This window comes from Enhydra lutris, unplaced genomic scaffold (assembly GCF_002288905.1).
Source record: "Enhydra lutris kenyoni isolate GAN:26980312 unplaced genomic scaffold, ASM228890v2 scaffoldscaffold2, whole genome shotgun sequence".
In the NCBI taxonomy this organism is placed as follows: Eukaryota; Metazoa; Chordata; class Mammalia; order Carnivora; family Mustelidae; genus Enhydra; species Enhydra lutris.
Window position 1 is genome coordinate 86,056,006 of NW_019154086.1, and position 23,942 is coordinate 86,079,947.

Genomic DNA, 23,942 nt, shown 5'->3' on the forward strand with positions numbered 1-23,942 from the left:
AAAGTTAATCTTTTGAAGTTCTTGGTTTATAAAGCAATTCAGGAAGCGCAAATTGCTTTTAATTTTTTTACCCATAAGTTGTCCAAACTGCAAAAAAAAACCAGATTAAGGCTTAGACATTAATTTTTTATTTTTTAAAAATATAAAAATATAAAAAAATGTAAACTGACACAAAGAATGAGTTTTTAAGTCAGTGTTCTTAAAAAAATTTAGGTGTACTCTATCTAATCACATGTGGCTTCATTCTAGTTATAACCTTAAGTTAATTCAAAATGGATATTTACAATAACAAGTACATTTCTGCATTTCCAGAACTCAGAGTAAAAAATATATATGTATACATTTCTAAAACATTATTATACATTTTACTTATAAAATAACAGAAACTACTTAAGTCAACCAAGAATTGAGGCTGCAAAAAAAAAAATGACATTAATCTGTAGTATCTGAGAGAATATATCCAAGTTGTTTGCACCATGACGTAGAGTATATGTAGGCTTTTAAAATTTGTATTATTAGTCACACGGATACAGTTTTAAAAAGTTAAGAGCACCTATATAAAGTTATTAACTATGATATGAGGCGTTTGGAGTTGTAACCAGTGTTCACAGTTGAAGGACAATAAGCAACCAAGAGAGCTATGATTAGAACCATCCCCACTGTACCCCACTGTACCCCAGCACTGACTGTGATCAGTGTGACCGTGCTGTCACCAAACTTAAGAGGAAATGTGGGAAGATAGAGTAGAGAGAAACTGGATATGGACAAGTAGGTGAGATAAAATTCAGGCCTTTGAAAAAAACTGTGTGCCATTCTGAGAGATTCACTACTTAACATTCTAATTGTCATGTTTCCCTATATTTAACAAAATTCATGATAATGATAAAAAAAGAAGCTTTAACGGTCTTTGTGTCTCAATTTGTATGATGAAGTTAGGCCAGAACAGTTCATTGGTGAGATTACCATAAGAAAACTAGAGATTAACCTTGTACTCAAAAGCCTCTGAAGATAACTGTTGATTCTGTTTACTTTATTATATAATACTTGGATTAAAAATAAAGAGGGGAGAAAAGAGGCCAACTTGGCAAGAAGAGAAAAAGAGCAGGTAAACATGTGAGTGTGTGTAACATTTGGACAACACTTAACTCCTATAAGCATTTAACTACCTCAGATGTTTAACCTTTCTTCCCCTTTCTCAATTTCTTTATGACATCCAGGCAAATGATCATTTTCTGTGAACATCGCCCAGATTTTGGATGGAGTGGCTATGGTTATGCTTTGGCACTTTTTGTTGTAGTCTTTTTGCAAACCTTGGTCCTTCAGCAATACCAACGTTTTAACATGCTCACTTCAGCAAAAATTAAGACAGCTGTAATTGGACTCATCTACAAAAAGGTAAAAAATTAAGGAATTCTCCATTTTTTAAAAAAAATTTTTTAAAGATTTTATTTATTTTTTTGACAGAGAGAGATCACAAGTAGGCAGAGTGGTAGGCAGAGAGAGGAGGAAACAGACTCCCTGCTGAGCAGAGAGCCCGATACAGGGCTCTATCCCAGGACCCTGAGATCATGACCTGAGCCGAAAGCAGAGGCTTAACCCACTGAGCCACCCAGGTGCCCTGAAATTCTCCATTTCTAAATGGTTTCTTTTTTTGCATACTTTAAAATAGGAGAGTATTAAAGGTTCCTTGGGTGCCCTTTGAGTGTATGTTAGTTTTGCCTTTTTTTTTTTTTTTTATTAACATATAATGTATTATTAGCCCCAGGGGTACAGGTCTGTGAATCGCCAGGTTTACACACTTTACAGCACTCACATTTGTTTTGCTTTAAAAGAACTTTGACTCATCCGTGTTGGTTGTATTAATTTCTCTATAGTCCTTACTGCCCCTGCAACTTCTGGTGAGCCCTGTCACTGTTGCATCACCAAACTCCTCCTCCTCCCAAAATGAAGGTGATGAATTTTTTCATGGTTGTCTGTGTTTATGTATCAGTAAAGTTTCTTCTTTTCATGATCATTTTGATTCTTCATACTACTTTTTTCTTCTTCCTCTGCTGGCTCTACTTGCTTTCTTGTGCAGCAAAGCCATCTTTCTCTATACAATCATTATCTGCTTCTCTTTCACTCTAGGCTCTGCCTCTGTACCCACCCACCTCCAGAACAACCTGGCTGATCTTTATACCTGTGATCATGCTGAAGTTTAATTTGTTCTTTCTTGAAAATGCAATTTTAAGTACCACCTCTTTACCATTCAGAGCCTTTTACTTAGGCTTCATAGTTATAAACAATTAAAGAGTTTCTTCCTTCTCATAGTTATCACCTGAATTAGTCAAGTGTATTTTGCCTTCTTACTCTGTACTCTTCTGTAAATTGTGGGCTCCTTAAGATTTGGAATAGAAACCTATTTTCCTGTTGTACTTTTATTATCTGGGAGAGTGACTTTAATGTATTTTTATAAAAGTTGGATGACTGAGTAAATGAATAACTGAGCCACTGCCTTCAAGAAATTGGGGGGAATCATTAGCATACATATTAATATGTGGAACTAAATGCAGGTTTTATAAGAGGTCAGATAAGCGGGAAATCTACAGTGATTGTGTGCAGTTAAAAAAGGTTTCACATAGAAAGGAAGACTTCATATGGCCTTTGGGAAAGGTGTAGAATTTGTATTAGCGGACGGAAATATTATAATTTGGGCTGAGCTGGGCATGAAGCTTATAGGCCATTTGGCCATATTGGGCCAAAATGGGGGTAAGGAATGGTTTAGCCCAAATGCAGGTACATACTGTTAGGGTCATAATTCTAGAAGCTGTAAATTCTGAGAAATCCTAATATGGAGGAAGGATATCAAAGAGTCTAGGGATCAGTTTATTTATTTATTTATTTTTAAAGATTTTATTTATTTATTTGACAGAGAGAAATCACAAGTAGGCAGAGAGGCAGGCAGAGAGAGAGGAGGAAGCAGGCTCCCTGCTGAGCAGAAAGCCCGACGTGGGGCTCGAACCCAGGACCTGAGATCATGACCTGAGCCAAAGGCAGTGGCTTAACCCACTGAGCCACCCAGGCGCCCCTAGGGATCAGTTTAAATCTTAACACTTGTTTTTGATCTATAGTCCATATGGAACAGGATTTCATTCAGTGATTACAGCACTGGAGTTTGGAAACGGGATTTGGATGGATATACAAATATAAAAGAGTGGACTGCAGTAGAAATTAGAACAAGCTGTCAAATAAAAAAAGAAAATCAAGCATTGTAGGTGAGTCTATTTCAAGGGTAGAGAGACCCCAGAGATAATAATGGGAGAGGTAACCCTGACTACAGGGAAGAAACCACCAATTCCCTAGAGGTGGTTTAAGAACAAAGAGCACTCAAGATCAAAGGAGTACAGCAATCAAGCCAGCTCAGTAGGGCTTGGTGTATGCATTATGATTTAATGCCAAGTCCATCCAACAAGCAGCAGAAGTCACACCCTGTGTTGTTATAACCTGTACTGAGGCACTGAGATGGTACATACACGTGGCAGTGATATAAGGTTCGCCTTTTTTCTAAGTGTTGTATCCTACACCCGTTTTCCAGAGAGTCTGTCTCTGTGGAACTAATTAGAGTAGTTAGATTTCCATTCCCCCCCACTTTTTAAGATTTTATTTATTTATTTGTCTCAGAGAGAGAGAGAGCGCACAAGCAGGCAGAGTGGCAGGCAGAGGCTGAGTGAGAAGGAGGCTCCCGCCAAGCAGGTAGCCTGATGTGGGACTCGATCTCAGGACATTGGGATCATGACCAGAGCCGAAGGCAGCCGCTTAACCGACTGAGCCACCCCGGCGTCCCAGATTTCCATTCTCCTTACAGGTTGTAGAATTCTGACTTTTTGTATTTAGATACCTTCAATATCCAAAATGGCTCTCATAGTGGCACCAGAGGACCCATATTAATCTGACATTGGCTCTACTTCATTAGGGACTTGCTATAAGAGTGGGGTAAACATGGTCTCAGATCCTTTTCTTGGTGAGGAAGGGAAATGTTAGGACTTTCTTGTTCTCTGTCCATCCACATTACTGCTGATGGTTTGGAATAAAGTTCAAGGAATATCATTTTTAAGGTTTGTGGGAAAAACATGGGCCCCATTCCACTTGATCACTTTAAGAGTTCATGAGTCTCAAAGCTCAGATTTTGTTACCCCTTAGCTCCCAGGTGCAGGCCCCATGACAATTCTTGAGGACTAAGAAATAGGATATGCTTCAAAAGCAGCATCAGTTAGTTTAATAGGGTTTAATATGGGCAGTCTGGGGGCATTCTTCCACCAAACACTGTCCAGTATAATCTTTGTGATTTTAAAAATGGGTTAAGGTGATCAGAAGGTAAAAACCTTGTAGTTAAAAAATAAATGTCATGAGGATGTATCATGCAGCATGGCAATTATAGTTAATAATACCGTATTGTGATGGGCACTTGGGTGGCCCGGTCAGTTAAGCCACTGCCTTCAGCTCAGGCCATTATCAGAGGGTTCTGGGATCGAGCCCCACATCAGACTTCCTGCTCAGCAGGGAGTCTACTTCTCCCTTTCTCTCTCCCTCTGCCCCTCCCCATGCTTGTGCTTGCTCTATCTCTCTCTCAAATAAATAAATAAAATCCTTAAAAAAAAAAAAATACCGTATTGTGTATTTGAAAGCTGCTAAGAGAGTAGATCTTAAAAGTTCTAATCACAAAAAATAAAATTTTTGTAACTATATGTGGTGATGAATGTAACTAGACTTGTGATCATTTTGCAGTGTATCAAATACCAAATAATTTTGCTACACACATGAAACTAATATATGTCAATTAAATATATCACAATTTTTTAAAAAGGTGGGGGAGGAAAAACAGGAGAGATTTGGAACATGGGGTGCTGACAGAATAGCTTTGAGTTAGAGACCAAAGTATTGTTTTATGTTGAAGGAGATATCTGAAAAAAAAAAAAAAAGAAATAAAGTAAAATAACCAAAATATAATAAAAACTTACTGACTTCGAAAACATTTTTTTTTAACTAAACAAAAGTAATACATCCATACTACCTGGTTTGGTAGCCACTAGCCACATATTGTTGAGCCCTTGAATTGTGGCTCATAAGAAAGTGAATTTTTAATTTTAATTACATTTAATAACAACACATAGCTAGTGGCCACCATTATTGGACAATAGTGCAGTGCCTACACTGTCTATATGTGTAGTTTAAAGATTTGTTCTTAATCTTAATTGTGATAATTCTAAAATGCAAGAGAATTAATAAAATTTAATACAATTAAAAAATAAAAATTAAAGTTAAAAATTAAAAAATTAAAAAATAAAAACACTTAAATGTAGTCAGAAAGAGGAAAAGCAGAATCCAGATCCTGCACTTAGAGTCAAAAAGAGAATCCTGGCATACTTTTTTGCATACAGAAGAACTGAATAAGAGGGGCGCCTGGGTGGCTCAGTTGGTTAAGCATCTGCCTTCGGCTCAGATCATGATCCCAGGGTCCTGGGATCGAGAGCCCCGCATTGAGCTCTCTGCTCAGCGGAAAAGTTGCTTCTTTCTCTCCCCCTGCCGCTCGCTCTACTTGTGTTCTCTGTCTGTCTTTGTCAAATAAATTAAAAAAAAAAAAAAAAACTGAAGAAGAATGAGTTCCTATAAATGTTAGGAGGGTCCACCTTTAGGTATACCGTATCTCTTTAGAAGTGTAAGTTAACTGTTGGTTTAGAATCACTGGGTGAGGAATTTTTAGGACCCTTCCAGCTCTAAATTATGTGACTTTGATGACTTATAGCTAGGATAGGCAGGAAAGTGTCATGGTTAATATTGCATAATATTGCATGGTTTAAGTCAGAAGGGTGAGTTGCATGAGGCAAAGACTCTACTGTTGGGAATATGTTGTGGGAGGGAGTACACAGATGAATACATGGCTTGCTCAGAAAATGATGAGTAGATTAATTTAGCTAGAGATCATATTTTTATGGAGTAGGATAGTGGGGAGGGGTAGAACGGTAAAACAGAAGGGACTGCAGCTCTTTTTTCAGAAACTTGAAAGATACATTATAAAAATGGACTTTAATTCTAGAGGAAATTGGGACTCATTTGAGTCATAGGGCAGATGGATGAACAGGAGAAACTAATGAAAATAGAGAGGTTTGGAAATAAGGGGTACCTTAGAACTATTTCAGTAGTTCTGGAAAAAAAGATATGAACCAGGACCATGGCAGTGAGTCTAGAAAGGAGCAAATATACAAGAGGGAGAATGTGAAATTGCAAACAGACTTCATCATCAGATGATAAAGTGAGATGTTAGTGAATTGAGGGCAGGGATAATCACAATATTTCCAGTCAAGAGAGGTTTTTGAGGCTGGAGCCTTATCTGGTTCATCCGGGTCTTGTTAGAGTATAATTCAACAAATGAAATCAATGAAATTTCAGGAAGTGATAAATCACGTTGTTGTGCTGTGCATGTGTGTGTGTGTGTGTGTGTGTGTGTGTGTGTCTGTAGACTAGGTAAAGAAAATATTGTAGAAAAGAAATCTCAAAATTGGATGGAATTTAAAAATAACAGAGTTTTGTGAAAGTGATTATGATTAAAATGTAATTGTAAATGAAAATTGGTTGATTATCATTTTGATTGAAGAGTATTTATAAACTCCCAACTTTTTATATGGTTTTAGATTTTACCATTGGTTTTCTCTTTACCTCACTCTGGCTTTCTCTCTTTTATCTTTTTAAATACTTTTTACCAGACAATTCTAGAACATGTTGCATCATCCAGTATAATTGTGCTGTCATATTACAATATTTTTCCAAATTGTTTCATATAACAAAGAGGCAGTTTAGATTGTATAATTTAGCAATAAGCAGTAACTAAATTCCCCTTCATGGCTTGTGAATTTTGTCCCTTACAGAAACATAAAAGTTTGTTTGGCAGTCAAAAATACTGAGAGAAATCAGTGCTCTTGATGTTAAAAATGCCATGCAGAACAAAATCCAGTTATATAGTGCTCTTTAGTCTTTTCCTTAATATTTTGAAAACAATTAATTTTTAAGGCAAATTTTCTCTTGTATATTGCAGAAAATATGCATAATATGTAAAATAGGAAAGAGAAAATGGCAACCATTCATAATTATAGATTGCAAAGATAAGCATCGGTGTATTTTTCTCCTAACATTTATTTTACCTGCATACATATATATTTGTAATACACTGTTTTATAATCTATTATTTACTTCATTTTTAAATTTTTTATTACATTAGTTACCATACAGAATGTCATTAGTTTTTGATGTAGTGTTCCAAGATTCATTGTTTACGTATAATACCCAGTGCTTCATAATATATCGTGACAAAACATATTGAGAAAATACATTGTTATATGATTTCTTTATGATTCTTTTTTTGTATTTAATCAATTTGAGGGGGCGCCTGGGTGGCTCAGTCCTGTAAGGGATTGGCTTTGCTTAGGTCCTGATCCTGCTACCTGCTCAGCAGGGGGTCTGCTTCTCCCTCTGCCCCACCCCCTGTTTAGGTTCTTTGCGAGTGTATGCTGATGTGCTCTCTCTCTCTCTCAAATAAATAAATGAAATCTTAAAAAAATAATCTGTTTGATTTTGTTTTTAAGTACATTTATTCTTATATCTAAGCATAAAGTTAAATAAATGCATAGCAGAAACTTTCGTATATATTTTAAACTTTTTTCCTACTATTTTCAATTTTTTTGCTCTTTTGCTTTCCACCTTGCTATGCCCATCTTCACTCATAATACATATGGTTCACTCAGCACATAACAAAGTGCCTGCCAACCCCTACCTCTTACCCCACCATTTTAGGATAAATGTCTTGTTTTGATTTTTCTGTGTTTGGGTGCTTGTAAGTATTTCTTTTTCAAGATAATTTTAACATTATAAAATTTACAGATTTCACCAGGGTAAGAGGAGGTATACTGTTTTTTAATTAGACTACTATTTTCTGACTGCTTTTGGTTTAAAATCTTTCCTTCATTTAGAGAGATTTCTACTTTTTTAAAAAAGATTTTATTTATTTATTTGAGAGAGAGAGAGATCACAAGTAGCCAGAGAGAGAGGAGGAAGCAGGCTCCCTGCTGAGCAGAGAGCCCAATTCGGGGCTCGATCCCAGGACCCTGAGATCATGACCTGAGCCCAAGGCAGCGGCTTAACCCACTGAGCCACCCAGGTGGCCGAGATTTCTATTTTTTTTAAATTATTTCCTCTTATTCTTTGCTTGTAAATTGGGTTATGTGTTGTGTTTTATGTGTGTAATATATGTGTGTATTTTATGTGTTATCTGTATATGTAATATACATATGTAATAAACATTAATAATACATATATAATAAACATATATTAACATATGTATCTGTTGCACTCTGTTTTAAGCACTGTTATGTGCATAGAAATAGATACAATCAGTTGTAGATACAGAGGTTGCTGTAGATATAATGATTGTGTGTGTGTGTGTGGACATATAATATAAGGAAACTTAAACTCAGAACAATGAGTGACTTACCCATAGTCAAAGAGATGTGAAACAGAGTAACTGGCCCTGGAACCTAGGCATTCTCCTCTAGAAGTTGTGTTATTCATTACTCTGAATTTATAAAGAAATATAAATGTAAATATATTAATATTTGTATTAATATAATATGTTTATGTACCATATACATAAATGTGTATATATTTATATCTTGTGTGTGTGTGATTTTGAAATTTCTCTATCCCTGAAGTGTTTTTAAAAAATCATTTCATTTTTAAAAACATGTTTTCTCTAATTTCTGGGGAAGGTTTTTTGGCATATCTACTCATACTTTAAGAATTCCATTTGTTGTAATATCCATTTGGATTTTTGGTGCCTCCGTTACATTTTTTTAAATTTGACATTTATGCTTTCAATTTGAAGTAATTTTTCTGTTCTTACTCATTTTTAATGGGTATCATGTTCTTCCATTATAAAGATTACAAAGAGATAGCCATATATTTATGTTTCTTGTGATATGTTTTTTCCAGTAGAAGGTCATTCATTTGATTCCTTGGCTAATTGAGCTACTTTGAACTCTTCAATCTGCTAGTATTTTTATAAGTACTAAATACTATTTATTTTTTCCTTCTAGAAGGATGAGAGAAAATATATTTTTTATAATTTTAAGTTGCTGGTGGATTTTATGAGAGAATAGTGGACATCTTTGGAGAGATATTGGAGACTTAATGAAATGAGAGTTCCAGGGCTCAGATTTCCGTTGTTTCCTTGGCTGCGTTAGGTGGTCAGTAACAAATCAGGAGTAAAGAGTTACCTTTGGAGGAGACATGGCTAAAGCTTGACTGTCATAGGGACTAGTATTTTTCCTTTTTCCTGACTTGTGTCTGTAGTGGTCATTCTCTTGTATCATCAGCACAGCTGTCCCCTCTTACTAATCAGTAACAGAAATGTTTCCAATTCACTGTGTAGAAATGTAAATGAGGATTGGACACTGAAGTAGCCCATAGAGCGTAGGGGATCCTGGCACCTTGTGAATGTCTCAGGACTGAGCAGTCCCTCCAGTGGGCCCTGTGGCCTCCCCCTTTTCATGAAGCCCTCCTGCTTTGAGTTCGGGAATGTCAGAAGAGTGGACCTCTGAAGACCCTGACTACTTATTTTCCACATGGGCCTTTTTTGGGGGAGGCTTTGTCTTACTCATTTATTGAAAAAACAGACTTTGAGTGCCTCCTGTATCTCATTTACTCTTTATCTCATTTACTTGTTAGTTCCACCTCTCTGTTCTGTCTCTTTAAATCAGTGTAGTGGAAATTCCTTAAAATTCTTGGCATATGAATGGACTTTTTGCCTGGCTTCCAGTACACATACCAATTCTCGACCACTATGACATTTTACTTATGCATTTCACTGGGAATTTTAAATGGGTGGAGAATTTAATAAATGAATTTCTAAGATCAACCTTAGTAAGACTTAACAATAATTAAGCTTGGAAATATTGAATTCAATATACAAATATTAAAATAATGTGCACAGAAAGTGAGAATTGGGCTCTGGAAGAAAAGATGTATTTCCATCTGCTCCAAGAAGCCTTTCCAGTATTTTTCTCTCTCCAAATTCCCATGGCCCTTCTTAACTATTTTTATGCTTACGACCATCCTGTGTAGGAGGTATATGTGGGTGGTGGGGAGTGGACTCCACAACCAAATTATAATCTTCTTGAGAACTGGGACAGTGTCATCTTGAAACTTTCTAGTTTCAAGCATTTACTATTCATCAGCATTCATTTGGTAATTATTGAATCATTTATGTACTTTGTACTGATAAAATTTAGATGGTTTAGCATTATAGGGGTGGCAGCAAATGGAGGGGATCCTCAATGCTAGAAATCTAGGATAGATTTCTTTTTTTCTTTTCTTTCTTTCTTTTTTTTTTTTTTTTAGTGAGTTCTATGCCTAATATGGGGCTTGAATTCATGAGCTGGAGATCAGGAGTCGCATGCTCTTCTGACTGAGCCAGCTAGGCACCCCTAGGCTAGATTGCAATTTTGTAATTGATAAGTTGTGGAGGGGTTTTGGTGAATATATTTGCTTGGGAATCCAAGTGTTACTCTCTATGTGTTTTGATCAGTAATTGCATCTATGTGTTTTGATCAGTAATTGTATCTTCCTCATCTAAAAACATTTTTAAAAGTTTCAGTGTTTCATAATCCTAACACATAAATAATCTTGTAGATTTTCCTAAATGTACTGAAATTTGACATTAAAAGTTACCATAATTTGGTGATAAAGATGCCCCATCATCTACAGAACTCTTTAAATATTTTGCCTCTCTTTTCTCAGGCCCTACTTCTATCTAATGTTTCTCGAAAGAGGTTTTCAACTGGGGAAATTACTAACTTGATGTCAGCAGATGCCCAGCAGCTCATGGACTTGACAGCAAACCTCAGTCTCCTCTGGTCAGCCCCTTTTCAGATCCTGATGGCCATATCACTTCTTTGGCAAGAGCTGGGTCCAGCTGTGTTAGCAGGGGTGGCAGTCCTTGTGTTTGTGATACCAGTAAATGCTTTAGTTGCAACTAGAGTCAAAAAGCTAAAGGTAAGAAAAAGACAGCGTCCTTTGACATATGTCAAACAGAAGCTGAATTTTCTGACTAGAGTTGACAGTAACCATCTAGTTAATTCTGTACATGTGGAAATAATCCAGATTTATCATTCATTCATTCATTCAGCCGGTATTGATTGGATATCTGTCCTGTGCAAAGTACAGCAGTGAGGAGAGCTGATCAGTTCCTGCTTTCATTAGAGGAGAAAAGCATTAAGAAATAAATAAAGAAGATAATGCTGGTGTTAATTTGTATACAAAGAAACAGAACTTAGACTAGGGCGATAGAGTAACAAAGAGCGCCATTTCACATACAGGGGCAGTAAAGTCCTCAGGAAGGAAATGATATATCAGCAGGGTAAGGGAGGAATCCATGTGGGTATCTGAGAAAAAGATTTACTAAGCAGAAAAAATGGTGTACACACAGCCTGGGGGTGAGCGTATGCTCATTGTGTCTAAAGAATGGGCTACAGTGATCCAGGAGTGACCTCGTACAGCAAGGAGATAGTAAGTGCTTAACTGAATTCATTTGAATATTCTTCCTTTACATTCATTTGTTCATCTTAATTTTTTTGACACCTGCCATGTGCCAGACAGTGTGCACAGTGCTGTACTGTAGGAATGGAGAAACAGGACACAGTTCAGTGCCCTGGAAAGCCACACACGCCGTCAGGAGAGAGACAAATGGTTTCATGTGTTAAAGTAATGACACAGGTGCAGCTGTATTGCTTATGGCACTTATTATTTTAAGTGGATCAAAGATGAATAATATCTATATATGGACATGCAAATATGTCAATCAGATATTAGGGGAAAAAAGAAAGAAACACATGTATGTATGTATATGTGTATATTATGTACATAGGTATATAACTATCCTTAATCCAGTTTTTAAAATGTGAATATGCCAATGCATGTGGGTATGATAGAGATGCATAAATGAAGTTATATAGATATGAATGAATTTGTATATGCATAAAAAGAATCTAGAGATAAAGCAGTCTTTGAAGAATAGTTACCTAGAGGGGCGCCTGGGTGGCTCGGTTGGTCAGGTCGCCAGCTCTTGGTCTCAGGGTCATTGATTCAGCATGGAGCCTACATTTAAATAAATAAATAAATAAATAAATAAATAAATAAATGTATGTTATCTAGAAAGTAGAATTAGATGGAAGGAGGGAGATTTTTCACTTATTACCTTAATACATTGAGGTGATGAGGATTTACACCTTCTTTTATATTTTTCTGAATTTTTAAAATTCAGATTCATTACCAAATAATTAAAAAAGATGACTAGTCTTTAAAGATGAGAACCAGAAAATACCATGTAACTATGAAGTAATTATGAACCACTGACACATTAGTGTTTAGAATAACAAGCTTGTTTATAATTTTAATAAATACTTTTAAGCTAGCTTTTTAAAAAATTTTATATTTTAAATAATTTAAATTCAGATATTTAGGACTAGAAATAGATTTGGGGAACCTTAATGTAGAGGCCTAAAACTTTCAAAGAGTGCAATATTATGTACAAATATGCTAAGCAGAAAATAGGCCTTTAATTGTGCAAACAATATTATGGATATTAACATGTAAATCTGTACTTTGTTAGATATACAAATATTGTACTTATGATTATTTATATCATAATTGTGACAGTATTATTAGAAGAAACTCTTAAGAAGCAATATCCAAGCACTAATAAGGATAAAATAATATAAATGTTAAATATTTGAATAAATATACAGTAATTACATAGGCTTTGCCAAAAAAGAGCCAGTATTTGAAAATACACATTTTTTTTAAATGACTTTTTTTTATTTAATTGTAAGAGAGAGAGAGAGAGAGAGGGCTCAGGCAGAGGGAAAAGCAGGCTCCCTGCTGAGCAAGGAGCCCAATGCGGGACTTGATTCCAGGACCCTGGGATCATGACCTGAGCCAAAGGCAGATGTTTAACTGACTGAGCCACCCAGGAGTCTTAAAATACACATTTTAATCACAAGTATTAATACTCAAGATAGTGTATGTACAATATACAGACCTTTATTTTTATTCCTGTGATACTTCTGTTATGATATATATGTATTATATATGTAAATAATTGATAGAGTTTGGGGAATTTTATCCCATTTTAATAGAAGATGGCTATTATTTTATTATTCAATTTTAAACAAATTACATCTAAATTAATACTATATTTTGTGCTATTTTGTGAAATGTACACCTTGATTATATCTACTGCTGACTACTTTTAGGTTTTAAAATATCTATTTATAACTAATTTTTAACATTATCAGTAGAATAATATATGAATATTTTAAGATGATTTTCAACTAAATATTATATAAAATGGAAAAAATAGACTGTATTTTTTAAATAGCTGTGGCCATGTAAGTTAAATTATTAGCAACCTTCTCAAATATGCTATCATTTTATTCCCTTAAATAGAAAAGCCAAACGAAGAACAAAGATAAACAGATAAAACTACTCAATGAAATCTTACATGGAATTAAGGTAATATACAAGGAATATGACTTTAATTTCACTATTTAGAATATAGCAATGTTAGTCAATAAATGAATTTTTTATCATTCTTAATATCAAAGTAATTATATAATTGTATATAAAATTATTGGCAGAGTATTTCAGATTTCAGATGTATAGGAATTCTTATTGCTAAAATAGTATTTAAATAAAACCAAATAAAATGCAGGTGTTTTCTTTTTGTTTCTCACCCAAAAAGTGAACACAAATACCCCAAAAGACGCAAAAAGTGGCTTGTTTGAAGGGATTGGGTAGAAGAGAAGGAATGAAGCAGGTGAGAGTGGCAATAATGTCATCCTCAGTGTGCAGGCAGGTTTATATGCGGGAAATGATGACATGTCATTCAGGTTCTTTTATGTGGAATAGAAATTATCATACAAATGTTATTCTGCAAAAGGTACGTTATAAGGAAGTTACTTGTTCCATAAGGAAGTTACTTACGCCCCATGCCGTTAATATTTTCTCTATGATAAAACAGTGAAACCAACCTCATGAACTTTCAGATGGATAGATAGATAGAATTTCAAATCCTGTTGCATCTGGATTATGCCTTAACAGTTTTTCTAAAGGGCAAAATTTACAAAGCCCACATAGAATTTCCTTCTGGAACTGATAGTTTCATTGGAAATTTCCTCTGTCTGGTGCATCTACCATTGTAAACATAGGATATGCCCATGATATGTACACATTGATTCACTTTCGGAATCAATAAAAATTATGCTGTATTGTGCTGTGTAGAACTTTTACAACATTGAAAATTACTAAAGTGAAAGATATTGTTAGATAAAAGATACCCTGAAAAGAGACTAATATTCATTTATTTATCTGAAATTAAGAATAGCCTTAAGTAGCTCTGAAATTTAACTCAGATTAAATTATTGAATAACTGAGATTATGTGATTAAGGTCAGACATTCCCAAAGTAATGTGATCCAGATGAATCTTGGACCTCTCAGTGGATTAACTGATAACCCCTGTATTCATAAAAAGTACAGCAGTGTATGTGTATAGGTTTTAAATATTGATATTCTTAAAAGGAAATTTATATTATTAGTAAGACTAGGACAGTGTAGATAAAATAAAGAACATCTCCTGAAGATTTGAGCAAAGTCTAAAATTTGAAATTGCAATCCCAGTAGTGACTAACGAGAATACTGGTAGAGGACCAACTATAGGCAAGTTGAAAGTATAGCATAGTTTAAAGGTGTGGGCGGTCAGCATTCCTGGGGTAAGGATAACAGATGCCATGGCCTCTCTCTGATAATGATGGTAGCTATCATTTAGTGAACATTTTCTATGGATCATACACTCTACTTATATCTGTTTCCTCATATAATTTTTATAAATCTCAAGAAAATAATTTCTCAGTCTCATTTTTCATACAAGGAAACCAAGTCTCTGTGCAATTAAGTGTCATGTCTAAGTTCACAATGCCAGTGAGAGATTTTTAGGGTTCTCCAGAGAAACAGAAAATAAATTATTTATATTCCAATTTACAATCTCAAAACACCAGTCATCTTTCTGAAAAATGGCTTCAAGTCCCATGCCATCAGTTTCCAAGAAACTGGGAGTCCAGGGAGAAGACTGTAGCTATTAAGAAATGAGGAGTGGATTGAAGTGAGAGTTGGACCAGCAGGAAAAGTACCAAGATTAAGCTAAACAGAATGTGCTATGGAGCTTATGCCAAGAGCTGGGATGTTGCCAAAGTCTGACTCAAGAATAAGCTGTTGGTGGGTAAGAAGGACCTAAGGCTAGAGAGAGATGGTGATTTTCTTCTTCCAGCCACTACCTCCCCAAGAAATCACAATTCAAGAAAATATTTTGACTCAGCTAAAAATAGGGGCATTTTACTTTATGAGTTTACCAGCTTTTTTTTTTTAACTTTTACAATTGCGTATGTGGTGGGGGGTAGGCTGTGTATATTTGCATGTATGCATGTTTTTATTTCTTCTATGATGTTGATTATCAAATAGTCATTGTCTGATTCCTTTACAGATTCTCAAGCTTTATGCATGGGAATCTTCCTATCAAAAGAAGATTATTGAAATTCGAGAACAGGAATTGGAAGTACAAAAATCAGCTGGGTATCTTGCTGTATTTTCTATGCTGACATTAACTTGCATTCCATTCTTGGTGAGTGTATATAATATTTCCCATTTTGATTTTCAAATTCGATTTGTAGATTCACCTCCAATTTACCTGGAATTAAGGTGTCCAAAATGAAATCTTCTATATTTGAAGTAAAATTTTCAAGAAATGCAGTCATTGATTTATGTAGATTAGGGAATGGAAGTTTTAAAGAAGGGGAAAATATGTGCTTTCTCATTGGTCTGTATTTTTTACAAATAGTAAAATTTTACTTCTTTGTAAATGTCTCACAGCTCAAACATATGCTATTCTATTTTTTTTTTTTTTAAGATTTTGTTTATTTATGTGACAGAGAGATCACAGGTAGGCAGAGAGGCAGGCAGAGAGAGAGAAGGAAGCAGGCTCCCAGCTGAGCAGAGAGCCCGATGTAGGGCTCGATCCCAGGACCCTGAGATCACGACCCAAGCTGAAGGCAGAGGCTTAACCCACTGAGCCACCCGGGCGCCCCTATGCTATTCTATTCTTAAACCATATAACCTGTATTCCAGAGTTTCGTTTCAGCTATAGAATGTCTTGATTTGTGTGATTAATCCCTTTTAAGCAAAACCCAACACACACTATATGGAGCTGGGAAGAGAATAAACATTTATTGAATATTACTCCTGCATGTCAGATAAGTTATAGAGATTGCCTTATTTCATTCTTGCAATAATAAAGTCTCACTTTTCTCATTTCACAATAGGAAATGGAAGTCCATTCTAGTTTGGGATACATCCTCAAAGTTATAGAATTAGTATTTGGAGGCAAATTGATATGAACAGAGGCCATTCTCTATCATACCATGTACACATTAGGAGTCCCATGCTATATAAACTAGAGTATAAATTGCCTTGAGGTGTAAAGCAATGAGTAAAAGCCAAAGGGTAACGAAACCACATAGAACTGAAGCATCAGATTTAATTAAAGTTACCATTCCCGATAGTCAGAGAGTCAGGAGAAATTCCATATGTCTCTTTCGTTGGTAAGTTAAAATATTGTTATTTTTTATTTAAAAATATATGTTGGTATTATGAAAATAAAAGCAATATTTACATTTGGAATTCTTTGGTAAAAATGTCCAAGAAGATTTTGCTTAAGGTAAGTCTTAGGTACGTGATAGTACCTTCTCATGCATATATGAACTTTTTTGCCTTTTCTAAATGAAATTTACAAGAGTAAATATAAATGGTATGGGCCATAAGTTATTCGTACTTTCTTCAGTTAATTTTATGACTCACAGAAAGTATAACCACTACATATGAATCAGAATATACACATACCACTGGAAAATAAATTTACGTAATACTCCATCTTGAAAAAAAGGTCAATTAGTATACATTTTATTTTATTTTAAATTTATTTCTCAGAGAGAGAGAGCAAGCAAGGGAAGTGAAAGGCAGAGGGAGAAGCAGACCCTCCATTGAGCAAGGAGCCTGAGGCAGGACTTGATCCCAGAACCCCAGAATCGTGATCTGAGCTGAAGGCAGATGCCTAACCAACTGAGCCACCCAGACTTCCAGTAGTATACAATTTAAATGGGAGGGGTGACTCTAGTTAAGAACGTATTGTCTTACAGAAGGGAGCTGGACTGCATGGTCCCAAGGATGCCATGGTCTAAGATATATAATTATATGATCTGTGTATCTTAGTGTGCTGAACGTTTATTTTATATTCTTCAGCAATCACACTGGATGACATTGAATTTTTGTAAACAACAATAAAACAGGTTTTAAATTTTTTCCCCTATTTTTGGAACCTTAACCCATCCTGTTCTTAGCATTGAGTCATTGAAGTGAGGAACATGTCTCTGTTTTTCAGGTGTCCCTGGCAACATTTGGCATCTATTTCTTATTGGATGAAGGAAATATTTTAACAGCCACCAAAGTGTTTACATCTATGTCTTTGTTTAATATTTTGAGGCTTCCTTTGTTTGATTTACCAATGGTGATCTCAGCTGTAGTTCAGGTACATCCAAAATATGTTTAAACTAAGAATCATTCATCCACTGGAGTCTATGGTTTTACACATTTTCTCTCTTTCTTTTTTTCATTATTTATTTTGCTTTTTGTGGTAGTTTCACGCTGCCTTCAAAATTAATCTCCCTGAATTAAGGAGTAATAGAAAACTTTAAAGAATGGAAGGAGACATGTCTTCTTTGCCTATGCTTTTTTTCTATCAAAATGATTTTTAAGTATTTCAATATAGGATATTGTTTTCTTTGCGAAGTGTTCATTTCTGTTATTTAGCTTTTTAAAACTGGTGTCAGATGCTGTGCCATCAAAAGGCTCATTTTCTGTTTTCAGTTGAAAAATTTTTAGTGAGGTGCTTTTTATGGAACTGGATATGAATGTTTTCCGAAGGTTCAGCAGCATTTCCTCTGCACTGAATGAATAAAGCAGGGAGACCCGTGCATGGCTAATACCAGTCTGCCAACCAACCTTGTGTGAGGTATTTGGTTCAGCCTACCTTCATTGTAATCTCCAGTCTCTGGAGACGCTTTGAATACTATAATGAGTAGAAAGCTGCTAAAACCACAGGGAATATGAAGAAGTGAGTTCCTTGAATCCTCTGTCCTGCTATTTTTTGTTAAATTTTTTGAATGTCTGGTTTGGATTGCCTGGGTGTCCCCCACTGATCCTTTTTCTTTTCTTTTCTTTTTTTTTTTTTTAAAGATTTTATTTATTTATTTGACAGATAGAGATCACAAGTAGGCAGAGAAGCAGGCAGAGAAAGGAAGGGAAGCAGGCTCCCCACCGAGCAGAGAGCCTGATGTGGGGCTCGATCCCAGGACCCTGAGATCATGACCTGAGCCAAAGGCAGAGGCTTTAAACCACTGAGCCACCCAGGCGCCCCTGATCCTTTTTCTCAAGTCTGAGTTCATAAACAAAGTGAAGCTTGGCTTATTAGAACCAGCTCTTTGATTAAGGACTTTGCCTTTAAAACTTTTATATTATTTGAATAAATAGTAACTTATAGTTACTTCATGGTAACTATAATGGTAATAATGATATTAAATTGTATTAATTATATGGAAATTATAGTAGTAATAGTAGTATATTATTTGAATAAAGAATTAATTAGATAGGGAATACCAAATAATCCACCTTTGTTACAGGATACCTTTTTTGTTGTTGTCATTTTACTAATAATGACCAACAGAGGGCATAGAAGTACTGTTGATGTGATGCTTGTAACAACACTTGTTTCGTAGCATTCTTCTCTTAAGAAAGATGCCATTCTTAGAATAAGTTTTGTTTTGCTTTTGAAATTAGACTCTAGCTAAAGGTCTGGTATCTCAAAGTGTTCTCCAACTCCTAATGGTACACTTCTGCCTTCACTAAATAAAAACAGAGAGCAATTATCAAAAGGAAGAAAGAGAAGGAAAGGAAAGAAAGAGAATGAGCCCTGCATACTAATATGATGCACTTGGTAAACAAACCATGGCCCAGTTACATCTTATCCACTAACAATAGATGTCTTCTAGCATTGAGTGAATAAAAATGCACTAGAGATTTCTTGTAAGTCAGTTTCAGGAAAACAAAATTGATCTTATTTATCCTAATTGTAGCTAAGCACTTTTGTAGCTATTTTACTGAAACTCGGTGTTATTATTGCCAAAGCTATTGTTTAATATTCAGAAGCTGAATTCATTCAACAATTCTGATGTTGTTTTTAAAAACTAATCTTTCTATAATTATTAATTAGTTATTATGTCTTTACTAGAGTCTTAAGGAGGAATTTTTGTTTCTTTTTTTCTCATACCTTCCTGCATAAATGACATCTGTTTTGATCTTTGATTCTTGAAGCCATTCTTTCCTTTCAGGAATGAAATTATTTATAAACATTAGAACAATTCAAGCTATGCTTGCTGAATATTTATATCACTGTCTTCAATTTGCATCGCAGATTTTTAATCATGCTGCAAGTCTTTCTAATTGAAGTTCTACTTGACCCCCAGATAAATTCCATCTGTGTTTATTTTGATAGACAAGAGTATCATTGGATCGTTTGGAAGACTTTCTCAACACTGAAGAGCTTCATCCTCAAAATATTGAAACAAACTGTATAGGAGGTCAGCATTTCCTCTGCATTCAATATTTATTTGACTTCCAGGTTGAAAATCATTGACTCTACAATGCATCATTGTATTTATTGTTCTTCTCAGATCATGCCATTGGTTTTACAAATGCTTCCTTCTCCTGGGATAAAACAGGGATTCCAGTACTAAAAAAGTAAGTCATGGTTTGGGAAAAATTAAAAACAGAAATTTTTTTAGCATTTAATTCTATAGTGTTCCATATTTTTATTTCTTAGCATTTTTAAAGGAGAAGATGATGGTACTGAATTGAAATTTAAAAGGTTGTTATTTTTTTTTTTTAAACCTCTCAAGATACCTTCTATTTTTACGGATTTTTTTTTTTAACTCTCTTGTTTTCTATTCATTTCCTCTGTTTCCACTGCAGCATTTGTTGTTTGCATTTTGGAAGGTTGGGTATTCCTAGAATATTGTAGTAGCATATGAAGAGCAGCAATCTCAAGGACGATCCTCAGTGCTCTGACTTATCTGGGAAAAACCATTAAAAATGTAATAAGAACTTCCTGTATCATCTCTGCCCTTTTCTTGTCATGCAGCTTGAACATAAAGATTCCAGAAGGAGCTTTAGTGGCTGTTGTAGGGCAAGTGGGATCTGGAAAATCATCTGTGCTTTCTGCCATTCTGGGGGAGATGGAGAAACTTACAGGAGTTGTTCAAAGAAAGGTAAAGCCAACAATGCTTTCATTCCACATCTCCTAGTATAATAGGCTATGGCCAGCACATGGTTAGCGTCAATAAGAATTTATCAAATCAAATTGAAGATGTAAGTGTTTAATGGGCATTTCTAGTTTGTAGCAAACATTTCAATTTCCACAAAAAATTGATTAGCTGTGGATGGTTTAGTAACAGCATTCTGTCCTCCAAATACTTTAGTGAATCATGTTTGAATGCTTATGGTAATTGTTTGATGATATTAACTGAATTGCAGCCAATTACAGAGAAACTAATATGATTTATATTTTAATTTGATTTGGTTTCTAATTATCATTCATTGCGAAGTTGCCTAAGTAATTACAGCCACATTTCTAAGAAGACTTATAGTTGCTCAGGGGAAGGATCTTTGACCCAGAAAAACTATCAGAAAACCAGTAATATTATTTTTAAAAATTCTTTTAATTTCAACCCTTGGACTATAGAGAGGACTACTCCAAGCCTTTTGTTCTGTTCTTAAAAGTGAACAGAAATAAGAATTCTACAAGTTCTTAATCAGCTATTGTTGTTTTTGAAACACTAGACTATCTAATGAGTTTTTCCTTAGATTTAACTAGCTCTTAGGTAAACTACTAACCTAATCCCTCCTCATTTCTGACAAGATGGTGGGGTTCTATGGATGTTAGACCAGTTTCTTCACAGTTTTTTTCTCTAGGAAGAATCAACTCCAACTCTATCTTTTCTTCATAATATGTATTTCCTCTTATCCTTATATCTTTCCTGATTCTAGTCCTCTAATGATTAGTCCTTTTTCTTTTCTCTTTTAGCATTACTGTTACTTATTTTAGAATCAACTATGGTATCTGGGACTTTTTCTGATAAGATTATACTTTTTTTTTTTTTAAAGATTTTATTTATTTATTTGACAGACAGAGATCACAAGTAGGCAGAGAGGCAGGCAGAGAGAGAGAGAGGAGGAAGCAGGCTCCCCGCAGAGCAGAGAGCCAGTTGTGGGACTCGATCCCAGGACCCTGAGATCATGACCTGAGCCGAAGGCAGAGGCTTAACCCACTGAGCCACCCAGGGGCCCCTGATAAGATTATACTTAATGAATAATATGACTTTTTAACCTTAAGTGTACCATCTTTGTACTCTTCTGTTCTTCATAATGATACAGTCAGTCATTTGTCTATAGTTGAAGATGACTGTAACTTCTCTTAGACCAGTGAGTATCCTTTAAAAATATGATTGTCATATTGACTTTATTTTCGTTTATTGAGTGCCTTCAGCTATTTTTACCAAGCAATTATTGCACACATACTAGGTGGCTGGCTTTAGTACCAGGGAAACAGGCATGAATATGATATATCCCCTCTTTTTACAGTTTATAGTCTAGTGGGGGGAATACTAAAATCAATTATGATAAATGTTTAAATCAGATATAAAAGAATGAATCAAAGTATTAAAAAAACAACAAACTGAAGAGTTAGAAAAATTATTAGAGATGGTAGCCTTTCACTTGATCTTGAAATATAATTAGGAATTGATCAAGATAAAAACAATATCAACTCTGGATTTCATCTAATGCATTAATGTCCAAAAACCTAGCCTGGTTCTTGGCACAGAGTCAGCTAGCTCCCTGTGAATTTTTATGGTTATTGTTGTCTTTATTATGATTGTTAAAGCTCTCATGGTAAGATTTAAAGATTATTTCTGATACCTTTGAGGGTTTGAAATTAAGAAACTGTTCATAGTGATGCAAAAAATCATAACAATGCAGTTACTAGTCACAAGACAGAGAGGACACCCTTTGTGTATATTAAGGAAGGGTTGTGGAGGAGAGAAGATATTATCTGTCAGTATAATGGACAGTTTCATCCTTCAGGAAGTTCTTTGGTCTGGAGCAATGGCAGGATATGAGGTGTCACACTCTGAATTATTTCCCCCCATTTTTTTTTTTTTTTTTTTTTTTTAAAGAGAGGGAGAGAAGGACGGGGAGAGGCAGAGGGAGAGGAAGAGAGAGCATCTTGAGAACCTTAAGCAGGTTCCTTGCCCAGTGTAGAGACCATCTCAGGGCTCAGTCTCACACCCAGGAGATCATGACCCGAGCCAAAACCCTGAGTCAGATGCTTAACCGATTGAGCCACCCAGGCACCCCTCAAAACATTTTTAATCCTTGATTTATAACTGTCATTCTTATCCTTCCTAATTTAATAACAACAACAACAAAATTAACACTAAATATTTACAAGGTGCTTTCGTGTTTTATCTTTCTGTTCTTGGTGAGCATTTTTTTGAGGCATATCATATCACAACATTCAGCCTTCAGTCTCCTCGTTCTTAATATCAAAGATTCACACCAGGTACCATTCATGCAGTTTTCAGTATTCAGTCCATCAGGAACATTAGAGATTGGAAGACAGTTTTTGAATTAGCAAAACTTCTATTGTGGTTTCATTATTAAAAATAAAATGAAACAAAAACACATTTAACACATTTTCATTTGTATATGAAATTGAAGTAATAATTATTCTAAAAATTAAAGGAAAAATTTATACCTCTGTGAAAATGGATCAACTCTTCTTCAGCTCCATTCATACCAACACATCAAGTCTGTACTTCTCAATGTAGTATTTAGTTTCTGTTTTATATTTTGCACCATTTTTCCTGTTCTTCAGTCTTTTTTCTGAGTTCTTCCTCTGTTCCCCTTATCTTGCTAAATACGTAAGTGTTCAAAATCTCTATCACTTGAGAATTGATTTAATACTATTTTAATAAAAGGTTATTCACTAGGCAAGGCAATTCAAGAGCAATTACTTTTGTGTTCAAAATCAAGTCAGGTCAGAATTATATTGTTTGGGATCAAAAGCTACTCCATGTCTTACGTGCACAACAAAGAAGAATTAAAAGTTAATCTTTGGGGCACCTGGGTGGCTCAGTGGGTTAAGCCTCTGCCTTCGGCTGAGGTCATGATCTCAGGGTCCTGGAATCGAGCCCCGCATCGGGCTCTCTGCTTGGTGGGGAGCCTGCTTCCCCCTCTCTCTGCCTGCCTCTCTGCCTACTTATGATCTCTCTCTGTCAAATAAATAAATAAAATCTTAAAAAAAAAAAAGTTTATCTTTGATCTTTAAAGTACCTGGAGAAATCAAAAGGCTAATAGTTACATACATATCTGAAGGGTCGTAGGTCAAGAAGTACTTTATGTGTCTTGTATTGTTATACAATGCTCAGTAGTCAAAATAAATTCTCTAAAATCAATGTATAGATAGAGACCATGGGGCAGACTGAAAGGTAAGACTCTAGTTCAAATACTGTAGGTCCTTTCTAAGAAAAGAAGGGTCAGTTAAAAGGATATGTTATACCGTAGAGTGTCATATATTCAGGAGTCATTTGAGTTATAAAATCATCAGAAAATGAGCTTAGGAACAGTGAGTATGTGGAAA

The 23,942-nt window shown here is 35.1% G+C and overlaps 1 protein-coding gene across 2 annotated transcripts in view; it reads left to right on the top strand.

Annotated features, from left to right (window-relative positions):
- LOC111148404 (canalicular multispecific organic anion transporter 1-like) overlaps positions 1-23,942 on the top strand; it is an 88,581-nt gene that overhangs the window by 19,960 nt on the left and 44,679 nt on the right. For both annotated transcript variants that reach the window (XM_022504935.1, XM_022504929.1), the window contains 8 exons: positions 1,218-1,395; positions 10,825-11,079; positions 13,531-13,596; positions 15,621-15,758; positions 17,571-17,717; positions 19,740-19,824; positions 19,918-19,984; positions 20,385-20,511. In XM_022504935.1, coding sequence (XP_022360643.1) covers positions 1,218-1,395; positions 10,825-11,079; positions 13,531-13,596; positions 15,621-15,758; positions 17,571-17,717; positions 19,740-19,824; positions 19,918-19,984; positions 20,385-20,511 — 1,063 coding nt within the window. The remainder of the gene's footprint in view (positions 1-1,217; positions 1,396-10,824; positions 11,080-13,530; positions 13,597-15,620; positions 15,759-17,570; positions 17,718-19,739; positions 19,825-19,917; positions 19,985-20,384; positions 20,512-23,942) is intronic.